The sequence below is a fragment of the Equus caballus genome, chromosome 26 (assembly GCF_041296265.1).
Source record: "Equus caballus isolate H_3958 breed thoroughbred chromosome 26, TB-T2T, whole genome shotgun sequence".
Lineage (NCBI taxonomy): Eukaryota > Metazoa > Chordata > Mammalia > Perissodactyla > Equidae > Equus > Equus caballus.
The window spans coordinates 21,732,153-21,748,364 of record NC_091709.1 but is presented as its reverse complement, the minus strand read 5'-3'; the positions used below and the strand labels follow the sequence as shown (position 1 = coordinate 21,748,364).

The 16,212-nt window shown below is 41.7% G+C and overlaps 1 protein-coding gene across 6 annotated transcripts in view; it reads right to left on the bottom strand.

The window, feature by feature from the left end:
• The window catches only part of USP25 (ubiquitin specific peptidase 25), a 147,904-nt gene that overhangs the window by 106,856 nt on the left and 24,836 nt on the right, over positions 1-16,212 (bottom strand). For 5 of the 6 annotated variants that reach the window (XM_070252434.1, XM_023629890.2, XM_070252433.1 and 2 more), the window contains exons 2-3: positions 12,878-12,955; positions 9,450-9,594 (exon numbers count right to left, since the gene is read on the bottom strand). Coding sequence is in view for 3 of the 6 variants with exons in the window: in XM_023629890.2 (XP_023485658.2) it covers positions 9,450-9,594; positions 12,878-12,955 (223 nt within the window). In the remaining 3 variants the exon portion in view is untranslated. The remainder of the gene's footprint in view (positions 1-9,449; positions 9,595-12,877; positions 12,956-16,212) is intronic. The other variant, XM_023629891.2, reaches the window with a different exon arrangement.

The following is a 16,212-nucleotide window of genomic DNA, read 5'->3' as shown; positions in this document are numbered from 1 at the left end:
CATGGTCAACTTTCAAATAAAAATATGTTTCACATAAAGTTAAGAAAATGTTCAAAAAGAGTTTTTGTATCTAGAACACTGCCTTGAAAACTTCCTCACACTCATCACTCCAATACTCCACATTCCTTCAGCGCGCAGGTAGTCTTTTCAAAGGAGGCCTGTGTCTGAATATACATCTTTCCTTCCCACGTTTTACCACTCCTTTCAAGAATTAAAAATACATGAAAGATTTCATTTCTTCTCAGCAATATACCATAATAATTTAAAGAATCTGCTAAATGCATGACATCTCCTTACTTTCTCAGTTTTAAACTATGAAACACTATTATGACACTACTAAATTTAAACGCTGGATCAAGACTATCTCCAAAAGGCAGCTGTACTTCTTAGAACTTGATAAAATATGGTACAAATTTGTTAACTGGAAAAGAATTATTGTTATTCATCGGCTACTTTTTCCCATTTTGATACTAATATTATTATAATGAAATCACCACATTATATTTCTACAACAGTTTTCCTCAATAATCTCAAAGCAACTTTATGGACACACTATCCAAATTATTGAATTCTTCTTTTTTCTTTTTTTTTTTTTAATTTTTATTTTTTTCGGATGTACATCATATTTCAAATTCTGGATACATTACATCATGTTCACCACCCGAACACTAATTATAGTGCATCCCCTCACATGTGAGCCTAATCACCCCTTTTGCCCTCCCCCTTCCCCGCTTCCCCAGTGGTAACCACCAGTCCAATCTCCAATGCTATGTGGTTTTTTTTTTGCCGTTTTTATCTTCTACTTATGAGTGAGATCATATGGTATTTGACTTTCTCCCTCTGACTTATTTCACTCAGCATAATACCCTCAAGGTCCATCCATGTTGTCACAAATGGCTGGATGTGATCATTTCTTATGGCTGAGTAGTAGTCCATCGTGTATAAATACCACATCTTCTTTATCCATTCATCCCTTGATGGACACCTAGGTTGCTTCCAAGTCTTGGCTATTGTGTATAATGCCGCAATGAACACAGGGGTGCAAGTATCTTTATACCTTTGTGCTTTCAAGTTCTTTGGATAAATACCCAGCAGTGGAATAGCTGGATCATATGGTAGATCTATCCTTAATTTTCTGAGGATACTCCATACTGCTTTCCATAGTGGCTGCACCAGTTTGCACTCCCACCAGCAGTGCAGGAGGGTTCCCATCTCTCCACATCCTCTCCAACATTTGTTGTTTCCTGTCTTGTTAATTATAGCCATTCTGACGGGAGTGAGGTGATACCTCATTGTAGTTTTGATTTGCATTTCCCTGATAGATAATGATGTTGAGCATCTTTTCATTGTGGGTGTGTATGCGTGTGTAGCTCTTGAAAAATATCCACTAAGTAATTTTATATTCCACTTGAAAGAAATGGTAGAGAAATAGACTTTCTGGTTTATCTCAACTAATTGTCATATTGAGCAGAATGCTTGCTGTTGTGGTTTCTTTATCAATAAAACGTGCTGTGCTTCTAACCAGGATACTAATTCATATTTAATATATTTAAAATACAGATGTCTGGGCCCCACCCAAGACCACTGAATCAGAGCCTGGCAGGGAGGAACCCCAGCACAAGGAGATCACTACTGTGCTGTTTTTCTCTTTGTGTTGTCTTTCTAGGAGCCCTTTTCTGGGTATAGCAACTTCATGTCTTTACCTTATACCGTGTGACTCAATCTCTTACTTCCCCACAAAACATGCTTGTAACTGAGTCTAACATACACAGGCATTATTTATCTATAATTCACAAGATGATTTCAATCTTTGAAATCTACATCACTTGGACTCTTGCAAAAAGATTTTCAAGAGCAGTCCCTTCTGGTTCCTCAATAAGTTGGAAAGGCCTTGACTTTAATCCAACATATTTGGTGTTATGTTATCCCTGATATCATTCAGTTCTTACTGTGAGCTTCTCAAAACAAAGATGGCTTCTATTTGGCCTGGAAGAAGGAATGTGAAATCATCTGAACCAAAAACGTGATGTCCTCACTCTGGCTAAATTGACAAAATAGTGATGATTCTTCAACTGTCCGAGGCTGCATTTAGATTTGGATTGAAATCATGTTGTCTATTTCTCTCATGAGCTTATATATTTTTTAAAATGTTGCACTACTATTTGGAAAAGTTTGAACTCGTGCAAGGTATTAGTTTTGTAACTATCTAATTTCTTGTCATAACTGGAGCCATTTTATGAGTGTAAAGGGGAGCTATCCATAACATGCCAGGGACAAAACAAGCACCAACAGAGCTGTCCAGACAGCAGTGGGATGTGAGCCCACCTTTGCCATCTGTGACCCAGAGGCAGGAGACATAGGGGTGAGAGCAGGAGTCAGCCCCACCTTGGTCAGACACGTCCAAGCCTGGCTTTGTTCTGGCCCTGCCCAGGTCATGGGTTAAAGAGTCTGCTGTGTCTGCCGAGAGGAGGTCGATGGGAGGAAGCATGGTGACCTGGGCCCAGTAGGAAGGACGGTCAGCAGAGTGACAGTGACCCAGGGAAGAGAGAGAGTGGTGGTTTATACTGGAGGGTGGTGGCAGAGATGGAGAGAAGAGAACAGAGGGAGTTGGAGGGAAATATCTATGGACGGCCCGATGCATTGGATGTAGACGGCGAGGAACAAGGACAGGTCAAGAGGGGTTTCCAGGTCTGGGCTGAAAGTGAGGGGACGTGGGGCTGTGGACTGACTAGAGCATTCTGAAGCTAAAGCAACTCTTCCGTGGCTGGCTTCCCCAAGAGCGACCTCAAGTCTGTGGTTCCTCATGCTTCTCTGAAACAGGTCGTGTACTTGGGACAGGATCCGTCCAAGTAGTTAGCAGCGTTTGAGAGGATAATTGGGAGTAGATTTCCTGCAGAAGTTGTACATCTGCTCTGCCAGGCTGTTTGTACCTTCCTGTCTGTGTCTGCGCAGAACCCTGACCAGAAATGGCACTGCCCTCTTTATCTTCCCTACACTTTTCCTCTCATTCATCTCAAGATCCTTGTTATTCTATGTGGATTCCCAGCATGGACATCACTTGGGAGCAGTACAGGGACTCAGGCCCACCCAGGACCTTATGAATTATGATCTGCTTTGTAACGAGATCTCCAAGTGATTCATATGCCCCTGAAAGTGTGTAAAGCACCGTGGATAACTCCTCCTTCTCCTTCAGCATTCAGCTCAGGACCACGTCCTCCAGAGACCCTCCCTGACCTCCCACCCACCGCCCAGCCTGCTGCAGGGACAGTAGAGAGCAGGGCACAGTGCCTGCAGTGGGTGCACACGCCACCTCCACGAGCACTTCTAGTCCGTGGGTCTTCCTCTTCCACTGGCTCTGCGCTCTGCTGGGGTCCACTGAGTATTCATCTTGGCATCTCCACGAGTAGCATCATATCGGCTCCACTAAGGGAGTGGATGCATCACCCTTGGGAACCCTCACCCTGCCCTCGAGCCCCTCCTGGAGCTGCCCTGGGATCCCCTGTTGTAGGAGCGCCTAAGAGGTGAGACCCTCTGATCCCCAGGGCCTTCAGGGATGGTCGAAACCTCATGGACGTCCAAATGGACATGACTACTCCCTTCTCTATTCCTTCGAAAAAAGCTTTTCACTCAGTGTACTACATCCACACACAGCTGATTTTTATTTTTCAGATTTCCCTGAAAAGATTTTACTATGATTTTTCTTAAAGTTCCGCATATAATACACGTGTGATCATAAAAGTTCTGAGTCCTCCTTCATTCCTCTTCTCAGACCCCAGAACAGTCAAACACAGCCCCATCAGTCCTGCTCCTCCATCTCTGTGATGACCACCCCAGTGCCAGCCCCAGGGCTCCCAGCAGACCCCTGTGAGGCCCCTCACCAAAATGCTGCCCCCTCTTCCCCCACCCCACGTTCCACTGTCTCGAAGCCACAGAGATCTATGTAGATAGCACATCACAGTATACCCCCATCCACCCTCTGTCTCCTCCCCAGGTCTACACCCTTCCCTGGTGTCACTCCCCTGCACTACAGAGACATCTATGCAGTGGGCCCTGCTCCCTGCCCACCTTCCCTCCCCCTCATCTCAGTCCTATTTCCGCTGCCCCAGAAGCCACCTCTCAGGTCTCTATACTTCCTGTTCTGTCTGCCTGGAGCATTCTGCCCATGACCTCCCAGGCTAACTCCTCTTACCTTTCATCTCAGCATAAATGTCACCCACTGAGTATTAGCCTGTCACCGCCCTTACCATCCCCCTATAGGAATCGTCTGTAGAGCACGTATTTCCCTCCTTCGTCTCTTGCTCTTTATGATCTGACCTTGCCCCTCAGTAGAATGTAAGCTCTGGGGCCCCCAGTCCTCATCGGGCTGTTTTCTTTTATGCATCGCTGCATCCCCAACACCTGGAACAGCGCAGAAGACATCACAGAAGCTCCAAGTGTAACAATGAATGGATGGGAAGGAAGGCAATAACACCCTCACACTTCAGATTCAGCAGAGTCCAGTGTGCTGGTCACTCTCCAGATTCCTTCGGGGCCCCTCTCTGGACGGCTCTGTGCCCGGGCTGACTCCTCTGCCTGCACTGCCCAGGCCTCTGGGGGGCTCCCAGGCTCCAGCAGGAGGTGGGAGGACAGGAGGACAGAGGGTGGGGGCAGTCTTCCCTGTTCCCCTGACAGCCCCTCATGGGCCCAGAGGACACCACTTCCCCTCCTCCCTCCAGCCCAGGGCTGGGAACAGCTTCCCTCTCGCTGGCCCCTGGGAGCCCCGCATCCTCGGCCCTTCCCTCCTCCCTGTCTCAGCTCCGGAAACTGCTCCATCTCAGTCTCTTCATCTGCACCATTGGGATGAAGTGTTTCTAACGGGAATTTTGTCAGATACATCAGGCACCTCTCCTTTTCTCTGTACAGGATTTAGGATTCTTGTGTGTACATCGAGGTGGATTGCATGGTCTGTTTCTTTTGTTTATTCAAAAAAACTTTCAAACTGGAATTTTGTAATTTTACATTTTCCTTAGGTACTAAAATAACAAACTATTCTATATCTGTGCTGTGTTTTGTGTGTGTGTGTCTGCACATATGTGATTGCCACCAAGGGAAAACCTTTATTTTGACTGCATGAAATGGAGAGAACTTTCAACAACAAACAGTATCTTAAACAATACAACATAACTTAAAAAAAATTACAAAACAAAAAACAACTGAAAATTATCCTCTAAATTAATCTATGAATTTGGGAATAAATAAAAAGATTAGGAAATATGAGCGATGGTATGTTGAGGTCTTTTTTCTCTTATTTTTCCCTGGTTTTTAATACAAATCTAATTTACTCAGGCAAATATTCAGTTACTTAGGAGATTTCTAATAAGAGCTCAGAGCACACAGAAATGGTCTTTATTGTATTCTGCATCTCCATGACCAACTTCAGTGATGGCTTATGTAATAGTGACCTTTCATTTAAATCTAAATTCAACCCTCCTACTGTCTCATTCTAGAGGGTCCAAGGACAGAGAAAGCAATTATTGATAAGAAATGTATTAAATGAAACTTTACTTGAAAAAATATCTTACACAGTAGAATGCTTTATCTACTTGAATAAGAATAATCAATTAAGTAATAATAGCTAAACTACAAAGAGAAAAATCAAAGTTCCTTTAAAAAGAGAACACCCGTGCAGATGTCCTGCCGTGGCTGGGGTGCTGAGGGCCCAGCTGCTGTGGATGCTGAGTCAAATCTGCAGGTGACCCCAGGCCCCTGAGGCCTCGTGGCAGGGCCATCTTCCTTCCTGGGGGTCCTACTGGCCCAGGGGATCCCCCACACTTCTGGGCCTCTGGGGACCGTGGGAGGAGCAGCTGGAGGAAAACTGCCTCTTGGCAAAGGCTGGAACGAGGCCTCCAACATGGCCAGCCTCTGCCTGTTGTGCTCATTTTCTCTTCTTAGCTCCTCAAGCTTTCTCTCCGCCAACACGGCTGCCCTCCAGCTTTCTTCGGCTCTTTGCATCTGGAAGAGGTTCTCCTTATGATAGTAGGAAGTGCACGTCTCCACTTCTTGGGCCAGGTCTTCAGCCATCTTCTTGTAGAGGTTGCGAAGCTGGTACGTGGAGTTCATCTCCCAGCACAGGTTGAGGAGCTTCTTGTCCAACTCGGAGCAGACCCTTTCCTCCTCAAAGAATTTTCTCTAAAGTGGCCCAACTTCTTCATCATGTAGCTCATGCAGAATTTGAAGTTTGAGCTTCAGCTTCTGAATCTCACTTTCAAGCTCGGCGTTTTCATGCTGCAAAGTTGCTTCCTCGGTTTGGAAGGAGGGGATTTGTCCTGGAAGCTCTTCCTTCATTTGCTTTTCTTGCCACAACCATCTGGCTCCTTCTTGATGTTCCTCTTCGGGACTTTGAAGGGGCACACTGAGGTCAGCATCATCAGCGACCCCCTTCAGACCAACTTCTGACTTAGGGATGGAGGGTTCCCCCTTTCCTGCTTCCCTCTTTTGCTGGACTTCTGCATTCCCGTCATCCATTTGCTGGTCAAGGAGGTCAGGCAAAGGGATGGTGTGCAGCGGGACTGCGACCGCTGACAGGATTTGGCCGACCTGATCTTTCAGGATGGACAGTGTTTGTGTGTTCGACTGCTCCAGCCTTCCTTTCTTCTCCTCCTTTTCCTGTGCCGTCTTCTCCCATCTCGGCATGTCTTGGTGGAGCACTAATGGACTTGCTGGAAAAGGAGTGTTTTCATTCAAATCATTCATTGTGTTCTTCTGAAGTTGTTCTCCATCCTTCTGTGATGCTTTTAAGATGGGTTTTGTGTCAGTCGCTTTGGAAACCTTAAGAGGCAGGCTCTTCAAAGCCTTTTCCAGAAGGTCGACAGTGTCCTGAAGTGCTGATGTGCTCAGGATTGTATTCATCGCTGCCAAGCACAAGGTTCGTAAAGGGAGAGGACTGGCCTCCACCCGAGGGCACTGAAGGGCTTCCTCGGCTCGGGTCTCAGGTCCGGTATTCTCCCCACATTCTCCACTGACTTCAGCACGGGCAGAACACCTTTCGCCTGGAGACTTCCCTCTTCTCAAAGTGTGTCCTGTCTTTACTATCAAAGCCACCACCATAGTACATACCAGGATCTCCCAGGGGAACGCAGGGAGACCTGGCCTCTGGCTCAAGCTTTCTGAAATCACCAGCAGAGCACACCACAGGTGCCCCAGGATCAGCTGGAAAGCGGACGCGATGGCAGGCAGCAGGCCCTCCATGGCTGGGGAGAGCTCCGCAGCTGTGCCTCTGAGTGCCAGTGCCCTGTGGGCCACAACTGACCGCTCGGAACCCTGAGAAGCGTTCCATCTCCCAAGTAAACAGGTGGCCGGGACCAGGGTGGGTCAGTTGGTTGGGGGAGGGGAAGCCAGCTAGGGTCTAGGAAACAGACCCCTAAGTGAGCTCTGAAAGTAGAAGAGGTCTCACTTCTCCAAGCACTGGGGAAGGTGGACAGGGCTGATGGCAGCCTGGCTCTGCCAGTCTAGGCCCACCTGGCCCTAGAGCACACTCAGGGGGCAAAGCAGTGGCAGGCCATGTCCCTTTCTGTGCACAAGAGCAAGTGGTGGGGCCGTCCCTGGGTGAGGCCCACTGTCCAGTTTTAAAGTTTCCTTCTGTGCAGGGACGCCTGGGACTGCCCACAGAGCTCCCCAATCTTCCTACTCTGAGGCTCCCTCTGTCCTTATGTTTGGTCACTGGGGACAAGCAAGGGCAGGGACTGAAGGGTGTCCCCAAAGGTATGAACTAAGAGACCAGGATTCCAATCCAAACAACTCAAGAGTCATCAATATGAACTGGCAATCTTAACATTTTATGGATTTTGGTTGAGACAATATGTCCTCATTCAATCCAAGTGTTCCTGGGTGGAAGTGACTCTCCTGGGGTGACACAGTGACCAGGGCTCCTTTCCTCATGTGGCCCTGCCATCTTCAGTACAAGCTTCCAAGGTGGCCCTGAGGAGGGTCCAGTCCACCAAACTGTCTTCAGAGGTGGGCCTCTGGGGATGGCGTTTTTACACATATTATCAAAAATAACTCAACAAACACTTTTTGAGAAACTATGACATTCTAATATGATGATGGGAACATCAATAGTCTCTTGCCCTGTTAGGCTTCATGTTTGGTAAGCAAGAAAGGCACAAGCAAATAATTTTAAAATAACACAGTACTCATTAAGACACAGGTATGCTCTGGGTGCTGGAAAAGCACTTGGTCCAAACTAGAGGCCAGGGGAAACATTCTAGAGCCATTAGCTCCTGAGCTAAATCCTACAACGCCAGAAGAAATTAGGCTGGGGGTAAAGGCTAGAAGGGATTCCTTCTAAGGAAAAGCAAGCATAAAGACAAAAGAAATTAAATAGCACTGGGTGGATGAGAACTTCAAGCCATTCTGCATCATCACAGTGTAAAGAGAAAAGAACAAAACAGTAGAAAACGAAGTCAGAGATGCAGACAGGAGTCAAGCCACAGTGTGTCTTCAACTTGGACACAGCAACTGGGTCTGTCTTAGACACATAAAACTTCTCCCGATTATCACCTATTATCTGTGTGAAGTAGGAGTATTCCAGGCTTAGCCGACATAAGATCATTTGTAGAGCAAAAATACTAAGATTATCCTGAAAACTTGAAATCAACCAACATTAAACAGTATTTAATGCCAATTAATAGCTATAAACATCTATGTGAATGGGTTCTTCCTGGTTATTTCCTAACTTTGAGAAAGTCTATAAACAAAATCAGAAATTCTCTTCCAATACAAGTTAGTAATCAAACTTCTCTAATTGAGAATGCATAAAAATAAATACCTACATTTTATATAATACAGTTACACCACAATGAGATATGGAGGTAACTGAATGTATTTTGAAAAACTCAGTGCTATATAAGCACAAAGTATTCATGTTATGAATAAAAATTAGTCCATAAAATTTTCCATATGTACCTGTGTGTGCGCATATATGTGTGCTTATTTTGTTACATGGTAATAAACCTTTCTCCAAAATCTTTATTTTGGGGAGGGGCAGGGATTGAAAGAAGGGAAATTCTACTAAATGGTAAAGCTATCAGTAATTAAAAATACTACTTTATCTTCAAAAATAATACTAAGCCTCTACCAACATTTAAAATCCATAAAACAAATGATTTTGCCCATTTAAAATTCTAGAAATTTTTGTTTCTTTAATGAGTAACACTGTAGCTGTTCCATATTTCAAAACAATGAATACTCCATGAGGTGCTCTATGAAAGGATATACCAATGAAATACAATCTGGAAAAAAATATAATGCAGCTAATTAAAACATGCTCCTTTCAAATACACTAAGAAGAACCAAGGTTAAAGTAGTCTTTTTTTTCTGTCCTTTACCTCTGCTTCAACAAAATTAATATATCCTCAAGGAAAATTTTTCATTACATTCCTATCAAAATATTAAGAAAGAAGTAAACTTACTCGCATCTGCTTGGCTTCCCACACTGATGTATCTATCATTGCCAGGAAGCGCGGTTTGGTAGTAAGTTGTCTCCTCCTGCTGAGGGGTCTTGGCATTCTTCGCAGTGAGGAAAGCCACTGCCAACTCCAAGTTTCCATTGCTATCCTTCAAAGATCAAGAACAGAACATCAAATATTTTGGAATAACTCTGTACATTCTCACATGATTTATGTAAGCTTTTCCATAACAACTAATTCTCAAAGCAAAAATCATTTTCAGATTCAAAATCATTCTGTGTGATTCTGATTTTATAGTATAAATTCATCATAAACAAAGAACACTATATCAATGGTAATTCCTTTCTCTATTAATTAAAACTACTAATATAATGTAAAAATCAACTCTATAACTAATTTCTCAGTTTTCCATTACTTTCATATCTGCTTAACAAAAGCCAATCACAAACTTATACTTCTAAACAAATGAACAAACTAAAACATGTTTTCTGGAACTTGCCATATACAAGGATGAAAAATGAATATTTAAAACAGTGCTTCTGCAAATAAGAACAAAAAAAGGTATTCCCTTTAAAATGGGTGAACACATACCTAAAGGTAAACTTAACAAGCAAATGTCAAAGACTTGTAGGAAGAAAATAGCAAAATGTTCTGAAGCTTGACAGTATGGAGAAACACAAAGAACTCCTAGACAGAAATACTCAATACTGTCAAGATAACAATCCTGCCCAAATTAAATATAAATTTTATGTAGTTCTCATCAAAAGCATACCTGGACAAAATTCTAAAGTTAATTTAGAAGGAAGTAGCTGCTAAAAAACTAAGAATTTTTGAAACAGTAAAATAATAAGAGACCTGCCCAGTTATATCTCTATATTTTCTGTCCAGTTAACAATAAATATAACACTAGCTCTATGACAGCTAGTTGAAACAACATTAGGAAATCCAGGTATTAATAATGAAGTTATCTCTGTGACACAAGGCCAGAACACATTAAGATTGTGTAGGCCTTAAGAATTTCAGGATACGAGAGGAGTGTAATAGGAAGCCAGTCAAGGGTTCTGCCTAGAAATGACCTGGTATGACTTACATTTTAAAAGGATCATTCTGGCTGTGTGTTGAGACTATAGGAGAGAAAGGGCAGAGAGTCTATTATTTGCTATCATATTAAATGTAGGGGGTGATAGAAGGACAAAGATTAGAATGATTCCAAGATTTAAGGAGTGAACAACTAGAAGAATGAAGTCCCCAACCCACCTCAACTCCAACTCTAGGAGCTGCTGAGGAGATAAAGTAAGAGTGCAGTTGGAAAAGCACCACTGCTTTCACCTTTATCTGTCACAACCACTGTAAGATTCTCAAATGACTCATCCAAAATACAGGTATAACATATCCTATAGTTAGATAACTAAACTATAGTAAAACAACTTGCAATAACAATGGCTAAGATTTACTGAGCAGTAATATGTGCCAAAACATGTGCCAAGTACTCTTCACAGACTACCTCATATAATAATTAGCTGACTACAACAGGGTCTTACACAACGTGAAGGTCACTTGCTTTGCGAAGCTAAAAATAGATGCTCAAAATAAATAAAAGTGCTGAAATCAATCAACGACATGTGGTTCCCAAAAGTAGACTCCATATCAGTATTTTACTGAGAGACTCAACTCATTAATAAACCTCTTACAAATTTATACCGGGCAACAGTTAAGGTTTAAGTACACTGTTTTCACTTCCAGCTACTGAGAACTGAAATGAAAGTTAAAAAAAAAACTAAGGTCACACAGCTTACCTCAAAGGAAATGTGGACAGGAATTAATTTGATTAATTCTTTACATTTATTTAATTAAACATATTCTACACGTTTCCCAAGTCAAGAAAAAGAAAAGTGCCCTGACAAGGTACCGAGTGTAGTGTCACACTCACTGACACAGAATGGAAAGAGTACATTCTGAAAATAGACATGATTTAGTCATATTTATCAGAATAAAGAAAGGACTAGTGGGGCTGGTCGAGTGGTTGAGTTCGCGTGCTCCACTTTGGCAGCCCAGGGTTTTGCTGGTTCGGATCCTGGGCGCAGACATGGCACCGCTCATAAAGCCATGCTGAGGCAACATCCCACATGCCACAACTAGATGGACCCACAACTAAAAATACACAACTATGTACCGGGGGGCTTTGGGGAGAAAAAGGAAAAATAAAATCTTTAAAAAAAAAAAAAAGAAAGGACTGGCAATCATCTAAACATCATCATATAAACCGACATACGACACTTTTGTTTCCTCCCTAAATTCTTACAGTGGCTTCATAAACCCTGCATTAATGCTCTAAACAGTACTGCTTCATCACTGTCCTGATGAGGCCAAAACGAAGCAAAGCCTCTAGTGAAAGCAGAAATTAAGTGTGGTGCTCTGGGATCAGGCCACTTGGTTTCTATTTCAAACTCCTCCACATACTAGCTGTGTGATCTTGATCAAGACACTTTAACCTCTGTTTCCTTATCTTTTAAAAAGGGATGAAAATAATATCCCATGGAGTTATTACGAATAGCACCTAGTACTGTAAGTGCTTACTAAGTGCTAGTTGTTATCACTATTATGAGGATTAAGATTACACTCACGTAAAAGATAAATTGCTTCCAGACACAAATGAAGAACTTTTGTGTCAACATCAAAAATTACATAATTTTGTCTCATGGAGCAAAGTCCAAAGGATTGAAGCTGTGTGTATGCCTACAGTGGCAAAAAGGCTCTCACTGCTAGCCTTTGTAGCTATATATATATATATATATATATATATATATATATATAGTTCTTGAACATCTTTCACTCGCTTGATCTTTTCCATGTGCATACCCATGTGATTTAACTCATCTGAGTGCCTCTGTGTGGAAATGAGGGTACTTCATAAGATACAACAAAATGATGCATCTTATCTGTTGCATATACTCAAAAGTTTGATGTTGAATGTTCTTAAGGTAAATTACTTGAATGTTAGCCAGTTTCTATTTCTCCTTCTTGGAAGGAAAAAATGTAAGCTTTTGACTCTCTATTAATTTTCTATTTCTCCCTCCTCCTCCTCTCTCTACTCTCCCGCACCCTCTGCCCCTATTTAAACTCTAAAATCATGGTTCTTGAGTAAAACCAGCCATTAGCATTTGGATTCACATCCCCCTATTTTGCATGAAAAGTGTTTCCTATGGAGAGAAGTCATCTGTCACTCCAAGGTATCTTGGAACATTAGGTTGCTGAAAGCTAACATGCTCAAAATTGCAGTACATGTTAGCTAAGGCTCTTACTTTATACAAGTTCTTTCCTATATCTCTACTACTACCACACAGTATAACTAAAAAACTCAACTTTCAAATATGGCAGGCAGTAGAGATGAGGGTGTAACACAACTGTAGGTCATAAAACAGAGGCCATACCTTCAAAGCTTGCTGTAGTATCTGGGCATCGTTGATCCCAGTAATTTCTCTCAGCTGATTCAAAAATGTCTGCTGGTGCTAGAAGAGAGGAAAAACCAAAATCATTACACTCTGAAATCTGAAAATATACAAGGACAAGAAAATAAATGACCTTTGGGCAAACAAACAGAAAACAAAATAAACTAGAGTAAAAAAGAAAAACAAAAACAGGGGCAGGCCTGGTGGCACAGCAGTTCAGTTCCTACACTCCGCTTTAGCGGCCCGGGGTTTACTGGCTTGGATCCCACGTGCAGACATGGCACTACTTGTCAAGCCATGCTGTGGTAGGTGTCCCACATATAAAGTGGAGGAAGATGGGCACAGATGTTGGCTCAGGGCCAGTCTTCCTCAGCAAAAAGAGGATTGGGAGCAGATGTTAGCTCAGAGCTAATCTTCTTCAAAAAGAAAAAAAAACAAACTAACTTGAGAGAGACTGAACAAATCATTCTTTTAGGAAGAAGGAACCATGCTGTGGGGAGCCCTTACTCCATTTTCATGTTTCCAAAAGGGAACTTCTACATTACTTCCCAAGAAGAAGTCTTACTGAATTAACAATTTCTGGTCCATTCTTCACCACCTCATTTATGCCACCCAACAAGAAAAGGAGTGGTTAGCATGAGGCTAAGCCTGAGAAACTAAGGAAAACAAGTATCCATTGGGTTACTTTAACTAGGGCACGGGACCAGTGATGGAGATCGAGGCAGCTCTGGTAATCTCTCCCTGTCCCTATGGACAGCCAACATCCAGGCCCCTGGGATATGTGAAAAGGACACGCTTTTGGCAGGCCATGCACTAGGTGAGTACATTATATCACTGGCATCCTACGATCTGTCTGAGGAAAAAGAGGACCATCTCATCCTCCCATGTGTCATAAAAGATCCTAAACAGAATTGATCATTTGCCCCCATTTGCTTCAGATCTGTTTACAGTCTACTGGTCTATGTACCATATAATCTATTACACTCTATTGGGGGGATAGCATCCCACTACCAAACCCTTCCCTGAACTTCCCTAATTAAGAACCATGTTCCTCCCTACATCTCTGTATTTCTCAAAACAAGTTCCCAAAAACTGTAAGACAGCACCACGACATAATGCAAGCTCAATGGATATGATCTGGAAGACAAGTCATCACTAGAATGAAAGGATCTGCAGAAATCTTTCTTGAAAATGTTTTACAGTCATCTCAGTAATAATTTTATGGAGTGAAAGTTTAATGAGAAACAGTATAGTTACACAGTTTCAAATTCTTCCTACAAATTATAAAGGGAGGAAAAGTAAATTTATACTGAAGAAATCTAACAGATACCAACTCAACCAAGTGATCAGAGCTAATATTACCAATAATGGGACTGACAGCGTGTGCCTCTTGATATGATATGATACACCAAGAAGACAATATCACCTGTGGTTTTCCTGCCAAAAACCATAACCTGAATCTAATCTTGAGGAAGTATCAGACATCCAAACTGAGGAACATTTCGCAAAATAATTATTATACTATCTTCAAAATGTCTATATCATGACAGACAAAGGACAAGTTTCCAGATTTTTAAAGGGGACCAAAAAGGCATGGTAACCAAATGTACTGCAGGAGACCACATTACATCTCAAACTAAACGCAATACAGGATATTATTCAGACAACTGGAGAAAGATGAACGCAGACTGCTTAGTAATGATATTTTATTAATATTAAATTCCTGAATTTGATAATGCACTATAGTTATTTAAGAAAATATCTTTTTTCTTAGGAAATACACCCTGAAGTATTTAAGGGGGTAAAGGGACATGATGTCTGCAACTTACTCTCAAATGGTTCAGGAAAAAAGTTATGGGAAGTTCTTTGTACTAATTTTGCAACTTATTTGAAATTACTTCAAAATATAAAGTTTTAAAATGTTATGCATACAGATTTATTGATGCCAGGATTGTAAAACGTGCATTTCAAAACATGCTTGACAATTTAAACATGCATAATGTATATACATTCAGAAGTGAAGGGTCCTAAAGAAATTACAAAATGAAATGAAAAAAATAAATAAATAAAAGCAATTTGAAAGTCAGGTTTGAGAAAACGTAGTCGAGATATCTTTTACAAAAGCCACACATATGAGTCACAAATTATATTCAGCTACATTTAACAGCGTCCCATCTAAATAGTAGCTTCAACATACTGCAGTGTCTTTTCCTAATATAATTAGACTGGAGGTGGGCAGTCCAGATCTGATAAGGACAGCCCACAAGATATCAAAGAGCTAAGCTCCTTCTGTCTTCCCACTAAACATTCCTATATATGACATTCAGCAAGTGTCTGTCACTCCATGTCTCCTCCTCCAGCATCCTGTCCAAGTTCTAGGTAGGACAAAGGGAAGGGCAAAGGACAAAAGGTGTCTGCCAAATGATTCTGCCTTCTTTATCAAGCCCTTTCTGGTGACTTCCACTTAAAGCCTCACTGAACAGAACAAAGCCTCCTGGACACTCATAAATGCAAAGGCGGTTGGGAAAGGTATTTTTCAGCTACGCACAAAGCCACTCTGAAAATGAAATCAAGGCTCTGTTTGTGAGGGAAAAGAAAGAACGTATATTGCATAGGCATTGGCAGTATCTGCCACGCCATCAATGAATTTTCATTTCCATAAAAATCTTATTAAAGAGTTGAGATAACCAAGACTATCTAACAATAAAATAGATAATAAAGTACATAAACAAGGTCATATAAATGCCAAGAAGAATCAAAATAGTTGAATAAAAGAACCAAATTACCAAATTTCCAGGGCTGAAATACAAGAAAAATAAAATTCTTTTTAAACTTGTCAACTTTTCTACTTTCTTTTAAAAAGTTAACAATAACTAAGCAACAGAACCATGACTAAGTTACATAATACCCAACATTACAAATTAAAGATGTATAAAAATTTTACAGAAATTCTCCTTATCTAATTCAATGCTTTATTTTAGTGAACATAAAATACCTGAAAGATTTTATAAGGCTGTTTGCAATTTCACCACCACCAGCACTCCAAACTCCATCCTTTACACAGAGCATTATTTTCCTCAACTGCGAATTATTCAATCGTGCATTGGGAAAGACTATTGAATACCCCAAAAAACTACTCATTTGTACAAACGTCGCTGGCTATTATTTATAATGCTGGAAAAATGAAAAAAAATGCAACTGTCCTTCCACTAAGGAAGACATTCTAAACTTTAATGTACAGAAGAATGACCTGATGAGTTTTCTAATAATGATGATTCCCCGGCCCCACCCCAGAGACTGTGATTCCAGAAGGGTGT